The 17381-nt window shown below is 38.2% G+C and overlaps 1 protein-coding gene across 1 annotated transcript; it reads right to left on the bottom strand.

The window, feature by feature from the left end:
- Positions 1-1283: 1283 nt before the first annotated feature.
- TMBIM4 (transmembrane BAX inhibitor motif containing 4) lies at positions 1284-16251 on the bottom strand. The gene is made up of 7 exons (XM_025283913.2): positions 16056-16251; positions 9755-9863; positions 8685-8790; positions 6481-6514; positions 4474-4591; positions 2218-2263; positions 1284-1699 (listed from the first exon to the last, which is right to left on the bottom strand). The coding sequence occupies exons 1-7, from the start codon at positions 16150-16152 to the stop codon at positions 1493-1495; spliced, it is 717 nt and encodes a 238-aa protein (XP_025139698.1). The 5' UTR covers positions 16153-16251; the 3' UTR covers positions 1284-1492.
- Between the last annotated feature and the right edge of the window lie 1130 nt (positions 16252-17381).

Consider the following 17381-nt stretch of genomic DNA (forward strand, 5'->3'; position numbering starts at 1 on the left):
ACAATAACAACATTAATAACAGCAGGTGACATTAATAAACACTTAGTTTATATGATATACTCATCTCACTTAATCCTTACAACAATCAGTAAAGAAGGTGGTGTTATTCCTATTATAAAGATGAGGTAAAAGGCCTAAGGAAGGAAGGATAAGTAACGTGCCAAAGGTCAAATCACCAGTTGGTTACACAGAAAGGATTCCAATTTAGATTCTCTTACCTACGATGCTATGTTAACGTGAGTATAGCATTATGCAACTGGATATTCAATAATTAATTGATAGTGATGGGGTCAAATTTACATCTAAAACTCACCAAAGGCTGTATCTATATACTACTAATTTATTTCAGTTTAATAGCTGGGAAACAATGCTTAGTGAGTGTTACAGGCTGAGTTGTACCCCCTGAAAATTCATATAATGAAGTCTGTCCTAATCTATTCGGGCAGCCAAAACAACACACTATAGAGACTGGGTGGTTTATAAACAACAAAAATTTACTTCTCACAGTTCTAGAGGCTGGGAAGTCCAAGATCAAGGTGCAGGCATATTCAGTGTCTAGTTTAAAGGTCCTCTTCTTGGTTCATAGACTGTCTTTTCATCATCAGCTCATGTGGCAGAAAGGGTAAGCAGTGTCTGTGGGCTCTCTTTTAAAAAAAGAGCACTAATCCCACTCGTGAGAACTCCATCCTCATGACCTAAGCACATCCCAAAAGCCCTACCTCCTCATAGCATCACAGGGGGCATTAGGTTTCAACAAATTATTTAGTGAATGCAAACATTAGGACCAATACAAAGTCCCAATTCCTGGTACCTCAGAATGTGACTGTATTTGGAGACAGAATCTTTATAAAGAAGTAATTAGAGTAAAACGAAGTCATTAGGGTGGGCCCTAGTCCAATATGACTGGTATTCTTATAAGAGGAAATTTGAATACAGACAAGTACAGAGAGAAGTCCATGTGAAGACACAGGGAGGTGATCATCATTCAGGCAAGAGAGGGAACTCAGAAGAAATCAACCCTACTTTGACCTCACACTTCCAATCTCCAGAACTTTAGAAAGTAAATTTCTATTTAAGCCATGCAATCGGTGGTACTTTGTTATGGCACCTTAGCAAATGAATGCTGTCAGGAATTTGCTCAAGTTTTATTGGTCACTGGTATACTGCTATAATTTTTAAATGAATCTTGTACTTTAAAAACTAAGAACGTTAATTTCTATGTCAAAATAACTGACTTAAGCACACTTTTAATTTTTAATGCATCATACTGTAATGAAATGTCATTAACATTTTAATATAATTTTATTGTAATACTGAATAATTCCCTGTAATTTATCTTTCGTACTTTTTCCTTTCTAAATAAGATTAAAATCTAGTCAAAGGAGATTTATACTTTATAATACACAGCATACAAATAAGATCTTAAAAGTATTTAACAATTATGTCTCAAACTTTATTACTTAAGGAATCAGTTTCTATATACTGCTTTCAATCACTTTTTATTAGCTGCTTCCAAAACCCGTAACAGGTGCAAGAAGAGATTGATGATATCCAAGTAGAGGTTGATGGCAGCTAATACATACTCTTCAGGTGACAGCCTGTGCATCAGTGAGTGTGTGTCATAGATGATGAATCCGCAGAAAAGAAGGGCTCCCCCAGCAGCCAAGACCAACTCTACTGTCTCACTGTAAAAAAACAACTAAAGGCAAGAGATTATTGTAATAGTTTTATATTTAAGAACAGCATTAAGAATACTTAAGTTACTTATACTCTACATACATATTTAATAATTCTGTACAACTTTGAATACAAATGTTAAAAGTAGAAAAAGGCAGGGCAGGTCCACTTGTGTTGGATGAATGGGTGAAGGGAGGAACCAATGAATATCCTCCTTTCTATTAAATTATCCACCTGACTTTGAATAGTACCATTCCAAACATAAATTATTTAAAATCTATTTCTTACTCAGAATTACATGTGCCACTTGAAGATTAGCAATTGCAAGTGAGGACCTCTTTCTATTTCATTTAACTCATTTGTTCATCTTTCTTTCAACCAATAATATTAACATAAGACCCTGATTTTTAAAATATCATTTTAAAATCATTCTACATACAAATGTTCCAGATAATTATAACCAAGTGTCCTACCATAACATGTCTCTTACAGCTTTTTGAGATTATTTGTATTTCAAGTTATCATTCTGAAACAACTTACCCTCAAGATTCCTGACAAACACAAAATCCACAAACCAGCAAACAGTCTATAAAAACAAAAATTTTAATAATTTAGAATATTGTTCCTAACCAAAAACCTTTGTAAACTCATTCAGCATTTTCTGAATAAATAAATCCATCCTGATATTTGGCAAAGAATCACTGAAATGTAAGAATTCTTAAACCTACAATGAATATTACAGAATACCCAGAAATTGAAAGAACAGCTATCTATTCAACATTTGTTTTTATGGTGTATGAGACTAATTAAGAGTATGATTTTTAAAGTTTCAATTGGAATATAAAGAAAATACTGACATAAGCAAAATATCATTAGAAATATCATTTAATTCAAAGAGCTATAAAACTTCTTAAAAATATATAAATTTACCAATGAAGCATAATTTCATTTTTAACCAAATAACAAATGATTCTGTGAACACGCATATCCATTAGAGTTCCCAATGTACACTCTGTTTTATTCTGATGTATTAAAGAACTTAATTTATGCACATAAATTTGCCACTGCTATAATTTTATGAGTTATTATTCATTATATATAAAATAAAATTATATATTATATATGTAAGATATAATTATATGACAAGGACATCTAGGAAGTCAGTTCTATTATCTTATGAGACTTGGAAGCCTGAATATACATCTGCTGCCTCAGGCCACAAGTACACTGACCAAATTTATGCTCCCTCCTTAAATAAAAATGAGACAAAATATACGAAACAACAGTTTTCAAACAATAAGCAGCACAGGACAATAGTCCTGAGATAAGGGAAACAAAGAAGGTGAGCTCTACAAACGACCCAGCTAGAGTTCCCAGGCCACAGTGCAGGGACCGGAATCCATATGCAGCTTTGTGGTTTCCTTGAGTTGAAGAGACAAGAATTCAGAGGTCAGAGAAGCTAAAGTGGTAGACTTTGAAGGTCCAAGTTCTAGAGAAAAAAAGGGTTATAGAGAGAGTTCTGGTGGCATGCAGAGGGTTCTCTTCCAGTCTTTAGCTGAGTACTTATCAATGCATATTTGTGAGGAAGTACCAAAGTCTGGAGAAACCACCACCAGAGAGAACCAGGCAGAAAAATCCTCAGACGCACTAAAGCCAGGAATAGTTTTGATTCACACCAGTAGAGTGGAAAGACCTGAGACATGGGGCTTTGAGTAATCCTCAGAAGGATACTATCTCAAGAGTGGGGCCAAATTAGCCCTAAACTAAAAGCTGTTCTGGATCCAGCTAACAGAGCTTAAAAACAAGCCTCAAAAGATTCAGACCATTTCCAAAGAACTTAATTGCTTCCTAGAAGAACAGAACCTAACACATATGCAAAACAGGAAGCAAAAAAAAAAAAAAAAAAAAAAAATATATATATATATATATAGCTTCCCCTTAAATCAAACTCCATTCTAATACAACTGTTTATGCATCCTGCACAACTGTCAGTGTTGGCTGACCAATTAATATTTTATCCCAGTAGAGACTTCTGATAATCTGGTTGTTGTTCAGTTGCTAAGTTGTGTCCAACTCCTTGTGACCCCATGGACTGCAGCACACCAGACTTCCCAGTCCCTTCACTATCTCCACTATCTGGAGTACCAGGAAAAAAGGGGGAGGAAAGAAAGTTTTGCAAGACTAGACTACTTGTAAATTTTTAGTGCTTTAACAGGAAAAAAGAACAGAAAATGTTTGGTGATTATGTGCCAAAAGAAAGCCACTGTGAGCTTAGGAAAGATTCTATGCATTCTTACCAAGGTGAGGGCAACACAGTACCATTATAATATAAAAAGGATCATTCCTTATATTAGTTTGAAGAAGGATACAGGTTACTTAAAATGGATCAAAAAATTTAAAGTTCATGCAGGCTTCCTTAGCACCTGGGTCACAATTACCTTGCTTTTGCCACAAAGATGTGGATGGTAACATTTCCCACAGTTAATGTTAAGATCTAAATAATTCAGGTAAATTTCATACCATTTATAAAGCATGCAAGCCTATAGCCTCTCTAGAAAGCTTAAATTTCAGGGCATTCACTTCCCTTTCAATATAGAGGCGAAGCAATAAACTCAAAGCTACTTTCCATCTCCTATCATGTATGCTCCAGGAGAGTAGGGCCCTAGTACCCAAAGGGATGACTTCTCATTACCTCCATTTTTAAAGTATCCAATGCTAACAGTACAGCACCTCTCTCAAAACTAGGTAGTAGTGAAGATATCTATCTAGCATAGCCATGATAAATATATCACTTACCCTGCTCCAAATTTGCTGAAATCTCTCTTAGACTGTAAAGTATATACAGTCAAACCAAGAAATACTGCACAAGTCAGTATGAAAGCTTGCAGGACAACATACACATCATAGAAAGTAACTGTAAAATTACAAAACATTGATTAAAAATACATATAAACAATATAAAAGCTTTTTTTCTGTCATATAATAGAAATGCCTTATTTTGTCCTATACTACTTGCCAATAAAAACAATTATGAAAAGATTCCTTATTCAGTCTTCAACTCTTGTATGGTAAAACCACACCCATAGTGCAGGAGATCACATCATTATGAAGTTAAAGAAATGGCTAGAAGATAATACAGAGCTCGCTGGTTTAGGAGTTTAGGGAATATGGTGAAATGATTTTCACCCATTTCTATCCCAGCTGCAGTTCATCACCATTTGTGGTGACTGTCAACTATGGCTTAAACAATCAATAGTGATGGTTCTGAGTCCTGTGGCTGGCTGGGAATTCCTAGGCAAGAAAAATATTGGGGCTGTCTGGGGTTGTCTGCCATTTACCAGCACTGTAGGGAATAGAAACCAACCACGAATTGCTTTATATCCAAGTCTGCATTATCCTGGAGTACATTATTGGGGTTTACTGGATATATATCGAATTTACTCCAGAAATTTTAGAATGACCATCTAGACTGACCATAGCAATTGTAATAAAACTGCTCAACATTTTACAGAATACTGAATTATAACCTCTTTAAAGGTAATTGAGTGTTTTCAACTCAAATCCATTTAAGTAATTTTTAATCTGAGAGGGATAAATTATCCAAGTTCCTTCTGTTCCTAAGTAGTTAGACTTTATTTATCCCATACAGGGTTAAGAAGATGAATGCAGAAAAGATAAAACATGAAATCACTTTTGCTTCTTCTCAGAAATTTCAGTGTAAGTTTGGGTGGATTCCATCTCTCTCCAACATCCCTTACAAATGGTGGGTGCCAGAGAGGACAGAGGTAGACTTAATAACATAGTAGTAAGTAATAGATAATAACACTAATAATAAGTAAGTATTAATAATACTTCCTTTCCATGTTGAGAAATTTCAACCCTATTTAGTTTGGTGGTGATTATTTATTTATATTCTGATTCTTTTATAAAAAGAAGAGATGAATTACCAAAAAACATATAGACAAAACAAAACCTAGCATGAAAAAGTTAAAAACAGTAATGACAAAATAAGAAGAGAAAAATACATTAACAATATGGATCCACAATTTACTGCTATTGACAGTAACAGTACATTCTGATCTTTTTTGGTATCCCAGACAAATAATTTTGAAACAATCAGAATTTTTATTTTTAATCACAAAATTTTTTACTTGAGATATTATTATATAGGGTACATCAAATAATTATAACAGATACTTCCTTTTAAATATTATATATATTTAACACAAAATACAAGAGAGAAATGACTACTGTTTCTTGTAGTGCCCTCTGATGAAATATGAGGATATAATAAGGTACAGTTCAGTGCAGGCAATTTGAGATACTGAGCTCATGTGATGAAAGAGCATGGTTCCAAACATGTTATTAGTTCTTTTAAGATCCCTTTAAACAAGAAAAAAGATTAGCTATAGTTGTCTTTTTTTATTTTTGGCTGAGCTATGCAGCATGTGAGATTTTTAGTTCCCTGACCAGGGACTGAACCCATATCCTCTGCAGTGGAAGGGTAGAGTGATTAACCACTGGATTGCCAGGGAAGTATCTGATGTTGTCTTGTTGGATAAACAAAATGAATATTGTTCTCTGTTCCTATTGTTTTCCTAATTCTTTTCGACTTCCTCTAAACTCAGCTAAAACTATATAAACATTTACTTTTTGCTTATATTTTAGGAATTCTTCATTCTATGCCACATTTTTTAATATGACATTACATGATGTTAAGCTTTAGCCCCAAACATTTTTACCCAAAAGATTTATCCACTTTAAAAAGTTACTGTAATATACAGAAGCACAATTATGGCTTACCAACGAAGGCCACGGTCAGAGATTCCAACAGTGTCTAAGAAAAAGAGACTGAAATTACATAGATGCATGTAAAATTTATACTGTTAAGTACATGTTCTGATTTCCAGGAATTCAAGGTGATTTCATACCCATGATCTCATTTTAGTTTCAGAGCAGCCTTTTGAAGTATATGGGACATATAATAAGCCCACCATAATAAAAATCAGACCTCAATGTATTAAATGAAAATATTTAGATTCTTTTCTTTTTTTGACTGTGCTGCACAGTTTGTGGTATCTTAGTTCCCCAACCATAGCAGTAAAAGCAATGAGTCCCAACCATAGGACAACCAGGGTATTTCCATGAGAACAGATTCCAGTTGTGATACCATTACTCCTTAAACTCAACTAGATTTTTCATATCTGTAACAGGGAGATTCTAGAAGTAATATAGAATTTTCTATTTTTCTCACTCTTTATGATGTAAATAAAGTTGAAACTGCAAATCACATGCACATTTAAAAAACCTCACTACCTCACACAAACAAACATGGAAAGAATATAATATTTAGATAGTACTTTGGTGTGGCAGGACTGGTCTCCTTTAGGATGGACTGGTTGCATCTCCTTGCAGTCCAAGGGACTCTCAAGAGTCTTCTCCAACACCACACTTCAAAAGCATCAATTCTTCGGCGCTCAGCTTTCTTCACAGTCCAGCTCTCACATCCATACATGACCAGAGGAAAAACCATAGCCTTGACTAGACAGACCTTTGTAGGCAAAGTAATGTCTCTGCTTTTCAATATGGTGTCTAGGTTGGTCATAACTTTCCTTCCAAGGAGTAAGAGTCTTTTAATTTCATGGCTGCAGTCACCATCTGCAGTGATTTTGGAGCCCCAAAAAATAAAGTCTGACACTGTTTCCACTGTTTCCCCACCTATATGCCATGAAGTGATGGGACCAGATGCCATGATCTTAGTCTTCTGAAGGATGAGTTTTAAGCCAACTTTTTCACTCTCCACTTTTACTTTCATCAAGAGGCTTTTTAGTTCCTCTTCACTTTCTGACATAAGGGTGGTGTCATCTGCATATCTGAGGTTATTGATATTTCTCCTGGCAATCTTGATTCCAGCTTGTGCTTCTTATAGCCCAGCATTTCTCATGATGTACTCTGCATCTAAGTTAAATAAGCAGGGTGACAATATACAGCCTTGACGTACTCCTTTTCCTATTTGGAACCAGTCTGTTGTTCCATGTCCAGTTCTACCAGTCCTGGGTGTTCACTGGAAGGACTGATGCTGAGGCTGAAACTCCAATACTTTGGCCACCTCATGCGAAGAGTTGACTCATTGGAAAAAACCCTGATGCTGGGAAGGATTGGGGGCAGGAGGAGAAGGGGATGACAGAGGATGAGATGGCTGGTTGGCATCACCAACTCAATGGACATGAGTTTGAGTAAACTCCGGGAGTTGGTGATGGACAGGGAGGCCTGGCATGCTGTGATTCATGGGATCGCAAAGAGCTGGACATGACTGAGTGACTGAACTGAACTTGGTGTGGCAGAGTATTGAAACTGTCTCCCAATATTCTTTTTTTCTTTCTTGGTAACAGAATTTTGCCTAAACATATACCCATTCAGATTAAGCATTACGTTTTCAGCTTCCCTGGCAGCTAGATCTGCAAGAATCTAGATCTAAAAGCTAGAATATAGTGTGACTATATTCTAGTCAATAGAATGTGAATAGAGAGACATACAACCCTGAGAAGCAAAGAGGTTTGCTCTCTCCTTTCTCTTTTCATTTTTAAATAGATAGAATGCAGGTATGGTAGTAAGCTCTTATTCGATGCAACTTTAGAAATGTCTGAACTATAGCAGTGTCTGAGCCCCTGACAACTTCACTAAACAGTCATTCAGATTTTTATATGAAAGAGACATTAGCTATCTTGTTTAAGCCATGTCAAAAGTAGCTGAACTCATATCCTAAATAAGAATTAGGGATACTGAGCTTCACCCTCAAGCCTCTTTCCCCTTAATTACATCTTTGTTTTAATTGTTTATTATAGTTAGATTTTATCTGATAGACAATTATCATAAAGGAAATGCCTTGATTTTTTTAAAAACTCATTAATTTGGTTCTGCTACTGTTACATATATATATGCATTCAAATAAATAAATTTAAAATTCAGGAATAAATGTTAAGGGAACACATTGTCAAAGTACTTACAAATCCAAAAAGCAGGTATAGGTTAAGGGGATGCTTATGTCTGTTTACAGTCAAGGCTAAAATCAAACCCAAGGATCCAAGGGCCAACACCAAAATTAAGGCAGGACTGGAAGACAAAAAATTAAAAGCATTCTCAACTTAAAAAAATACCATAAATAACATCCAATTTTATAATAAAATTTCTCTATGTGTTCATGAAAGTACAGGAAAAAAAAATTTGGAAGGATCTAAACCAAACTGACCAAAGAAATTATTTTTCCATGGGGAAAATTTGAGGACTGTGAGATGGGAAGGAGCAGGAAGACAAAGAATCTTTCCCACTATGAATGTGGAAAATGTAACCTTTTTACGTCATGAATTTCTATTATATTGAATAATTTTTTCAATTAGCATACTGCCTTTAAAAACTAAAACTCAATAAATAAAAACTATTAAATAATAAGCAAATTTTATACCTAACTACTTTTTTAGGGCATTTACTATATAGCTGTAACTTAAAGAATTTACTCCAAATAGCAAACTAATAGTTCAAGATTCCCCTTTTGTAAAGGGAGGATAGAAATTATCTACTTATCAGAAAATATTCATTCTTTACTTTTCTTTAATATAAAGTCTATATTAATTACTCTTACCCATGGAAATAATTATTTTGGAGGTCAAATCTTAAACAAATTAGGGAAGAACCATATGGAACTCCTCTGAAAGGTTTTCAGTGAAATTTTCTTAGCTGTGAACTGACACTAAGGTAAATTTAACTTTTCAAGCACTGTCTTGGGCTTTGGGGACAGGGCATAAGTCTAATAAAGACACACTCAAAAAATTACATTCAATAAAAATTCTTAATGGAGATGAGGGGTTAACTCTATGAAACCAAGCTAAAAATGTTAGCGGTAAATACCATATTGTAGATTATTTTTCTTGTAAAAATTTATTTACAAGAGTTAATCAATCCTTTTTACATTCTAACCTCAAAAGTTAATAGAAGAAAAAACCCACTACCTTGCTCATCTTATGCCTTTTGAGTCACATGCAGTGGCTGAAAACGATTCTGAATCATGTCATTACCTTACCTTTCATGTACAAATGTCCGTATAGAATCAAAGTATAAAAAAAATGCTGATGTCACTGTAGTTAAGAGAACTTGGAGAGAAAGGATGCTGTAGACTTTTCTTAGAAAGGCTGAAAAGAGAAAAAAGTTACACATGACTATTTTCTTAAGCATTTATCAGAGTACAGCAAAATCAGGTTTCTTCTTAGACACATTAAATTACTATGTAAATTCTTTCTTAAATCTTAATCCAAATATCACAACTGTAACTAAAACTTAAAAAAAAAAAGCCTCCCAGAAAATAAAAAATTTTGTTAACTATACTCCAGGAAGCATGAGCTTAAAAAAATTAAGTTAATGGGCCAGAATACAAATGTTTCCATCAAAATAAAACGAAACCATCAAATCCATATTTGTGCAACATACAACAAAGCAAAGGATTAAAACCAGAACATGCTTTAAATAACGAAGTTATCTTGAAAGTGAAAAGCAGGAATAAAAAGCATATGGTTAGATATAAAATTTAAAAAGAAATCTTAATTTCCAAGCGGTGCAAATGTTTCCCTAAAATGAAGCTTCTCCATAAAAGGCAAATAATATATAAACTTACTTTCACTCACCTATTTTTCTCACTTCTAGTACCTTTGCCTCTAGTTTCTATATAAGAAATTCTGACTTTCAAAATATGTTATTACCAACATTCTTATTACCAACATCCATAAATCAACTCCAAAGCGCAATGATCTAAAAATAAGTCTTCTGATACATAGAAGACTTCCCAGGCGGCGCTAGTGGTAAAGAACACACCTGCTAATGCAGAAGATGTAAGAGACATGGGTTCGATCCCTGAGTCAGGAAGATCTCCTGCAGAAGGGCATGGCAACCCACTCCAGTATTCTTGCCTTCAGAATCCCAGAGTGAAGAGGCTGGTGGGCTACAGTCCACAGGGTCACAAAGAGTTCCTCATATTCCTGAAGGACCCTAAACAGACTTCTAAATGCTTTATTTTATAGTGATGTCTACTTGTCCTTCACTATTAGACTATGAAGACTAAAGAGCTCCCTAATAATGGGATAATAATATTCATTTTAAGCTTCCCATTTTAGGACACGACTCAGCATGAGTCCCTACCACTCTGCCAGGGGATGGCACAGAATATTGTTTAATCGCTAACTCTGGTTCAACTCTCTGTGACCCTGTGGACTACAGTCCGCCAGGCCCCTCTGTCTGTGGGATTTTCCAACCAAGAATACTGGAGTGGGTTGCCATTGCCTTCTCCAGGGGATTGTCCCAACCCAGGGATCGAACTCACATCTCATGCATCTCCTGCATTGGCAGGTGGATTCTTTTCCTCTGAGCCATCTGGGAAGCCCTTGGCACAGAATAAATACTCATTAAATTTTATTTGATTTTAAATAAACTTATATTGAATTAATGAAAAGTAAATTTTTCCAGAGAAAAGGTGTTATTCTGACACAATAATGGAGCCACATAATTTCCATAGAGCACTGTTCTTAGGCAAGAACAACACTGTGGAATGATTTTTACCCAACAAAAGATATGGTACTGTCTCTTGACTCTCATGACAATATGCATGCGATAAATGTTCTCTTTGAAAAAAATTCCTACTAAAGACCTCATTCCTCAAGGAATGATGAAGTGCTTTGATGGCATGTCTGCCAAATATCAAGTAGTAAAATAAATATAAGAATAAGAGAATGTTCATAAAGATTTAATCCTTAAAGGCCCTCCCATTACATCTTTTTTAAAATATAAGATTATTTATTTATTTTTTGGTTGTGCTGGGTGTACACTGCTGCAAGGGCTTTTCTCTACTTGCAGTGAGTGGGGGCTACTCTCTAGTTGCATGGGCTTCTCACTGCAGTGGCTACTCTCTAGGGCACACGGCCTTCAGTAGCTCAATAGTTGTGGCGCACAGGCTTTAGTTGTTCCTTGGCATGTGGAATCTTCCTGGATCAGGATCAAACTGGTGGCCCCTGCATTTCAACATGGACTTTCAACCACTGGATGCCCAGGGAAGTCCTCTATACTCTTTAAAAATAGAAGTTAAATCAAATCCCACAAAAAGTAACATGTGACACCCATTTTGAATAACTAATATAAAAAGTGGCAAAAGATATACATACACCCACAGAAAAAAATAAAAGATCTGATAAGAAAACAAGTCAAACTGCAATCTTTCAGTTGTTGTTTGTTGGTTTTTTTTTTGAGTCCTATTTCTGCCTTTCTACTTTTCAGCTTTCTACTTCCACTTCTCCCCTTTCTACTCAAACTTGACAGGCTGAAACATGAACTTTTCATTTCTACCCAATCTGTAACCAGCACCAACCTCCCCCAAGCCAAAAATGTAGGAGTCACCTCTGATTCCCCTCTTCCCAATCCATCAACAACTACTGTAGCTTCTACTTGCAAAGTGGAAGTCATCCACCTCTTTGGTCTCCTTTGCTACACTTCCAGTCAGTCTTATGATCTAGCACCTGCACTGTTATAGTAGCCTTCTAACTGGTCTGCATGCTTTCACTGGTCCCACCTATAGTCCCACAGCTGTTGACAGCCATCTTTTTGTAGAGTAATCTGTATCATGTGACTGCCTGCTTAAATACTTTTAATGCTTTCCCTTCTGCTTACAATAAAATTTTAAAGTTTTTATGGGGCCTAAGAGTCGGACACGACTTCATTTTCATGCACTGGAGAAGAAAATGGCAGCCCACTCCAGTGTTCTTGCCTGGAGAATCCCAGGGACGGGGGAGCCTGGTGAGCTGCCGTCTATGGGGTCGCACAGAGTCGGACACGACTGAAGCGACTTAGCAGCAGCAGCAGCAGCAGCAAGCCCTACATGACATGTGCATGCGTGCTCAGTCATGTCCGCCTCTTTGTGACCCCATAGACTGCAGCCCACCGGGCTCCTCTGTCCGTGGGCTTTCTCAGAACAGAATTCTGGAGTGGGTTGCCATTTCCTTCTCCAGAGGATCTTTTGGACCCAGGGCTTGAACCTGTACCTCCTGTATCTCCTGCACTGGCAGAGGGATTCTTTACCACTGAGCCAACTGGGAAGCCCGTGATTATCATAACTAGGTCATAAAAGACACGGTAGCTTCTTTAATGGTCTCTCCTGGGTTGCATGCTCTTGAGAAGTCAGCTACCACGCCATGATGCTCAAGCAGCCAATGGAGAAGGTCACATGGCAAGGAATTAACACCTTGTATCAACATCTGCATGAGTGGGGTTTCCAGGAAGCAGATCTTCAACCCAGTGAAGTCTTCAGATGACAGCAGTCCCAGCCCACATCTTGAGTGGACTCTCCTAAGACACCCTGAGCCAGAACCACCTAGCTACGCCTATCCCAGATTTCTGATTCTCAGAAACTGTGAAGTAATAACTGTTGTTTTAAGCTTCTAAAATTTGGAATAATTTTTAATAAAGCAATAGATAACGAATACAACCTAGCTAGCTCCTTCTCAACAACACAACTGCCATCTCCTTTAAAAGTTCTTTCCCTGACCATTCCTTAACTAAAATAGCTACTAAGCTACTATTCTAGGCTCTAGTGTCTATTTCATCACTGTTTCTTTTCTTCAGAGAGTTAAACCCTGCTAGTAGTCTATTTATTTGCTTAACTCTTTAGGGCCTATCTCCCTTACTACTCCACACAAATAATAAATCTAGAGGACTCAAATATTATCTGGTTACTGCTATATCCTTAATATCAGCAGGGAGCCCAATAAAGTTGTATCAACAAAAGAAAAATGCTCACCTTCACTCACCTGGCTAAAAAAATGTAGATTAAAACAAGATTACATTTTTTTACCCACAACAAGAGGCAGTAAACTATGGCTAAGGGCCAAACCCAGCACATCACCTGATTTTATAAGAAAGTTTTCCTGGGCACTGCTGCTGCTAAGTCACTTCAGTCGTGTCCAACTCTGTGCGACCCCATAGACGGCAGCCCACCAGGCTCCCCCATCCCTGGGATTCTCCAGGCAAGAACACTGGAGTGGGTTGCCATTTCCTTCTCCTATGCATGAAAGTGAAAAGTGCAAGTGAAGTTGCTCAGTCATGTCCGACTCCTAGCAACCACATGGACTGCAGCCTACCAGGCTCCTCCGTCCATGGGATTTTCCAGGCAAGAGTACTGGAGTGGGGTGCCATTGCCTTCTCTGTTCCTGGGCACAGTCACAGCCATTTCTGTGTCCTCTATAGCTTCTTTTTTTGCCTGGATAATTCCATGGACAGAGGGGCCTGGCAAGCTACAATCCATGGGGTTGCAAAGAGTCAGATACAACTGAGTGACTAATTGTAATTGTATAGCTTCTTTTACATGACAATGGCAGAATTCTGTAACTGTGCCACAGAGTCCTTTATTATGACTCCACAAAGCTGAAAATATTTACTATCTGGCCCTTTGGAGAAAATGTTTGCTAATCCCTGATCTACCAGATTGCCAGATACTAAGAAGTTTGATGATCTCAGTGCTGGTGAGAGTGCAGTAGAAGGTACCCTCATGTATTGTTTGCTGGAGAGTCAACAGGTGTTTCCTGGGTAGCTGATGACACCAAATTTTAAATGCACATATTCTCTGGATCTATAATTTCACTGCTAAAAATTTATAGAACAATAATTGGAGAAATTCACAACCATATGGAAGAATGGCCCCTAAAGCTCTATTTGAAGGAATAAAAGGAATGAAAAGTAACAATCTAAATACCCATCAAGAAAGGATGATTAAATTATGGAACATACATATTATAGATGATCACCATAGTTAAAAATAATATGATAAAGCTATAAATATATGTACTGCTATTTTTCAGTATGATACATTAAATAAAAATACAAAGTTGGAGAAATGTAAGAAATAATTATAACATTGTGCTTCTTAGTATAAAACAGTATGTCTTAGTGTTTCAAAAATACAAATATAGTAGACTGCTAAAACAGATTAGTTTAATAGACTATGTATATTACATATGTAACAACTAATTATATAAACTAACTTAATGGTACTATAAAAGTGCTCAAGGTAGAGATTGTACTCAGCTTTCATTCTCACATCATTTTTCTGTAGCTTCATAATTTGTTGTTTTCTACCAATAAGCCTATTTAAATATATAATATTCCAAAAGTATTTTCCAGAAGATATACGTATTACCTTTTCAAAACAACCCCATTTTCCTTCATGTAAAGGCAGTGAGGAAAGAAGTTTTGGAAGTCACAGTTGCTCACCTTAAGACACTAGTTAGATCAGCCAGGTTAATTTGCTTAAAAAATAGAGGGGGGCATTTCTGTTTTACCTTTTAATTCGTAAAAAATTTTGACAGACCAGATACCATTTTAAACTACAGATGCAGTCAGCTTAGTCACAGGTCCAATGACCATGACACAGGGTTCCTTACTGGTAATTTCCTGATAGGAGTGTCTTTTGTTCTACTGAGATCACACTGGGTGAATTCCTGGATGAGAGCTGTTACCAAGAAAGGAGCCATGATTATAATTTTCTAAATATATATCTAAAGCTTAGAATTTTCAGCCCCACACCCGTTTCTCCTGAGAAGAGAGAAGGGCTGAAAATGCAGGTAATCAATCACGCTTTCGTGAGGAAGCCACCATTAAACCCCAATAGTACGGGGTATGCAGGGCTTCCAGATGGGTGAACACAGCCTCATACCAGGACATAGAAACTGCAAAGACAGACGAGGACACAGAATCAGCCCTTATATCAAAAACACAGCCTGCAATGCAGGAGACCTGGGTTCGATCCCTGGGTCAGGAAAATCCCCTTGAGAAGGAAATGGCAACCCACTCCAGTACTCTTGCCTGGAAAATCCCATGGTCAGAGAAGCCTGGTAGACTCCAGTCCATGGGATCGCAAAGAGTCAGATACGACTGAGCGACTTCGCTTTCATTTTCCATTCAGATATACGTCACAATGATCATATAATAAACTTACTTTCACGGAAAAAAATAACCCAAGTTTCTCTTAACTGAAAGATGCCAAATTTAAGCTAGTGAGGTTTTCAACCTCTTCTCCACCGAAGACTATAGGATGGACTCAGTTTCAGGTCTCTGGGCGTACAGCTGGGGAGCCACCTCGCCTCTCCCTCTCAGCCCCGGCGGAGGGAGAAAGCTCTTCTTCCCAGCCAGGGGGACCGGAAGGAGGAGGGAAGGCTGTCCCCAAGAGATCTGCGGTATCTCCAGGGCCTGGTCGCGGAGGATGCTCGCCTCAGAAGCCGGAAACCAGCCCCCAGAGGCCGGCGACGCCGCGGGACCGACAAGGGGCGGCCGGGAGGGACCCGGCGACGTACCCATTCGGATGTGCACGCTGGCGGAGGCCACGCAGCTGCCATAGTTGAAGTCGTCCTCGATGGAAGAGCAGGGGTAGCGGGGGTCAAGGTCCGCCATGTCCGCACAGCACCCCCTCCCCCCCAGGGCCCCCGCGGAGCTGAATTGACGACGCCACCACAACGGCCTCAGGCCTTCCACTTCCTGAGGAAGCGATCCAGCCCCAACTAGCCGAGCGGCCGCGCCCGAGCCAAGCCCCAACCAATCGATGAGGTAGCCTCGAACATTCAGTTAGTTCAGTTCCCTTCAGTCGCTCAGTCGTGTCCGACTGTTTGCGACCCCATGGACTGCAGCACGCCAGGCCTCCCTGTCCATCACCAACTCCCGGAGTTTATCCAAACCCATGTCCATTGAGTCAGTGATGCCATCCAACCATCTCATCCTCTGTCGTCCCCTTCTCCTGCCCTCAATTTTCCCCAGCATCAGGGTCTTTTCCAACGAATCAGTTCTTGGCATCAGGTGGCCAAAGTATTGGAGTTTCAGCTTCAACATCAGTCCTTCAAAGAATATTCAGGACTGATTTCCTTTAGGATGGACTGGTTGGACCTCCTTGCAGTCCAAGGGACTCTCAAGAGTCCAACACCACCGTTCAAAAGCATCAATTCTTCAGAGCTCAGCTTTCTTTGTAGTCCAACTCTTACATCCATACATGACCACTGGAAAAACCGTAGCCTTGACTAGACGGACCTTTGTTGGCAAAGTAATGTCTCTGCTTTTTAAAATGCTTCAGTTAGGCTGGAAAAAGGAGTTTGCTTCATGTTAGGGCGGGAGAGAAAATGAGTTACATTTTCAGTGTCATCTGAAATGAAGGTTTTCTCAGATTTTCCTCCACAAGTTTCTTAAATCCTCTGACCAAGAGAAGTTGCTAAAAGTGATAAAAATGAAGTCCACTTTCATCCTTCCGTTCAACAAATACCCATCTCATTCTTTCTTCTTGTTGTTTAGTTGCTCTTTGCGACCCCATGGACTGTAGCCCGCCAGGCTCCTCTGTCCATGGGATTTCCCAGGCAAGAATACCGGAGTGGGGTGCCATTTCCTTCTCCAGGGGATCTTCCCGACCCAGGAATGGCTCAAACCCGTGTCTCCTGCATAGGCAGGTTGATTCTTTACCATTGAGCCACCAGGGAAGCCCCCATCTCATTCATTTACTGTGGCAATAATCACACTGAGGAGATACTTTTCATTAAATTATTATTTTTAAAAAAATATTTATTTATTTGGCAGCACCAGGTCCTAGTTGCAGCATGTGAACTTGTGGTTTCAGCATGTGAGAGCTAGTTCCCTGACCA

Source organism: Bubalus bubalis, chromosome 4 (assembly GCF_019923935.1).
Source record: "Bubalus bubalis isolate 160015118507 breed Murrah chromosome 4, NDDB_SH_1, whole genome shotgun sequence".
NCBI lineage: Eukaryota > Metazoa > Chordata > Mammalia > Artiodactyla > Bovidae > Bubalus > Bubalus bubalis.

What these genes read in the sequence shown, in the direction of transcription:
- TMBIM4 (XM_025283913.2), bottom strand. Translation starts at nt 16,152, where the DNA reads ATGGCGGACCTTGACCCCCGCTACCCCTGCTCTTCCATCGAGGACGAC. An exon ending in CGGACATTTGTACATGAAAG is followed by an intron (nt 8,791 to 9,754) that starts GTAAGGTAATGA and finishes TTTGTCTTCCAG; the next exon opens with TCCTGCCTTAATTTTGGTGT. An exon ending in TCTGACCGTGGCCTTCGTTG is followed by an intron (nt 4,592 to 6,480) that starts GTAAGCCATAAT and finishes GTAATTTTACAG; the next exon opens with TTACTTTCTATGATGTGTAT.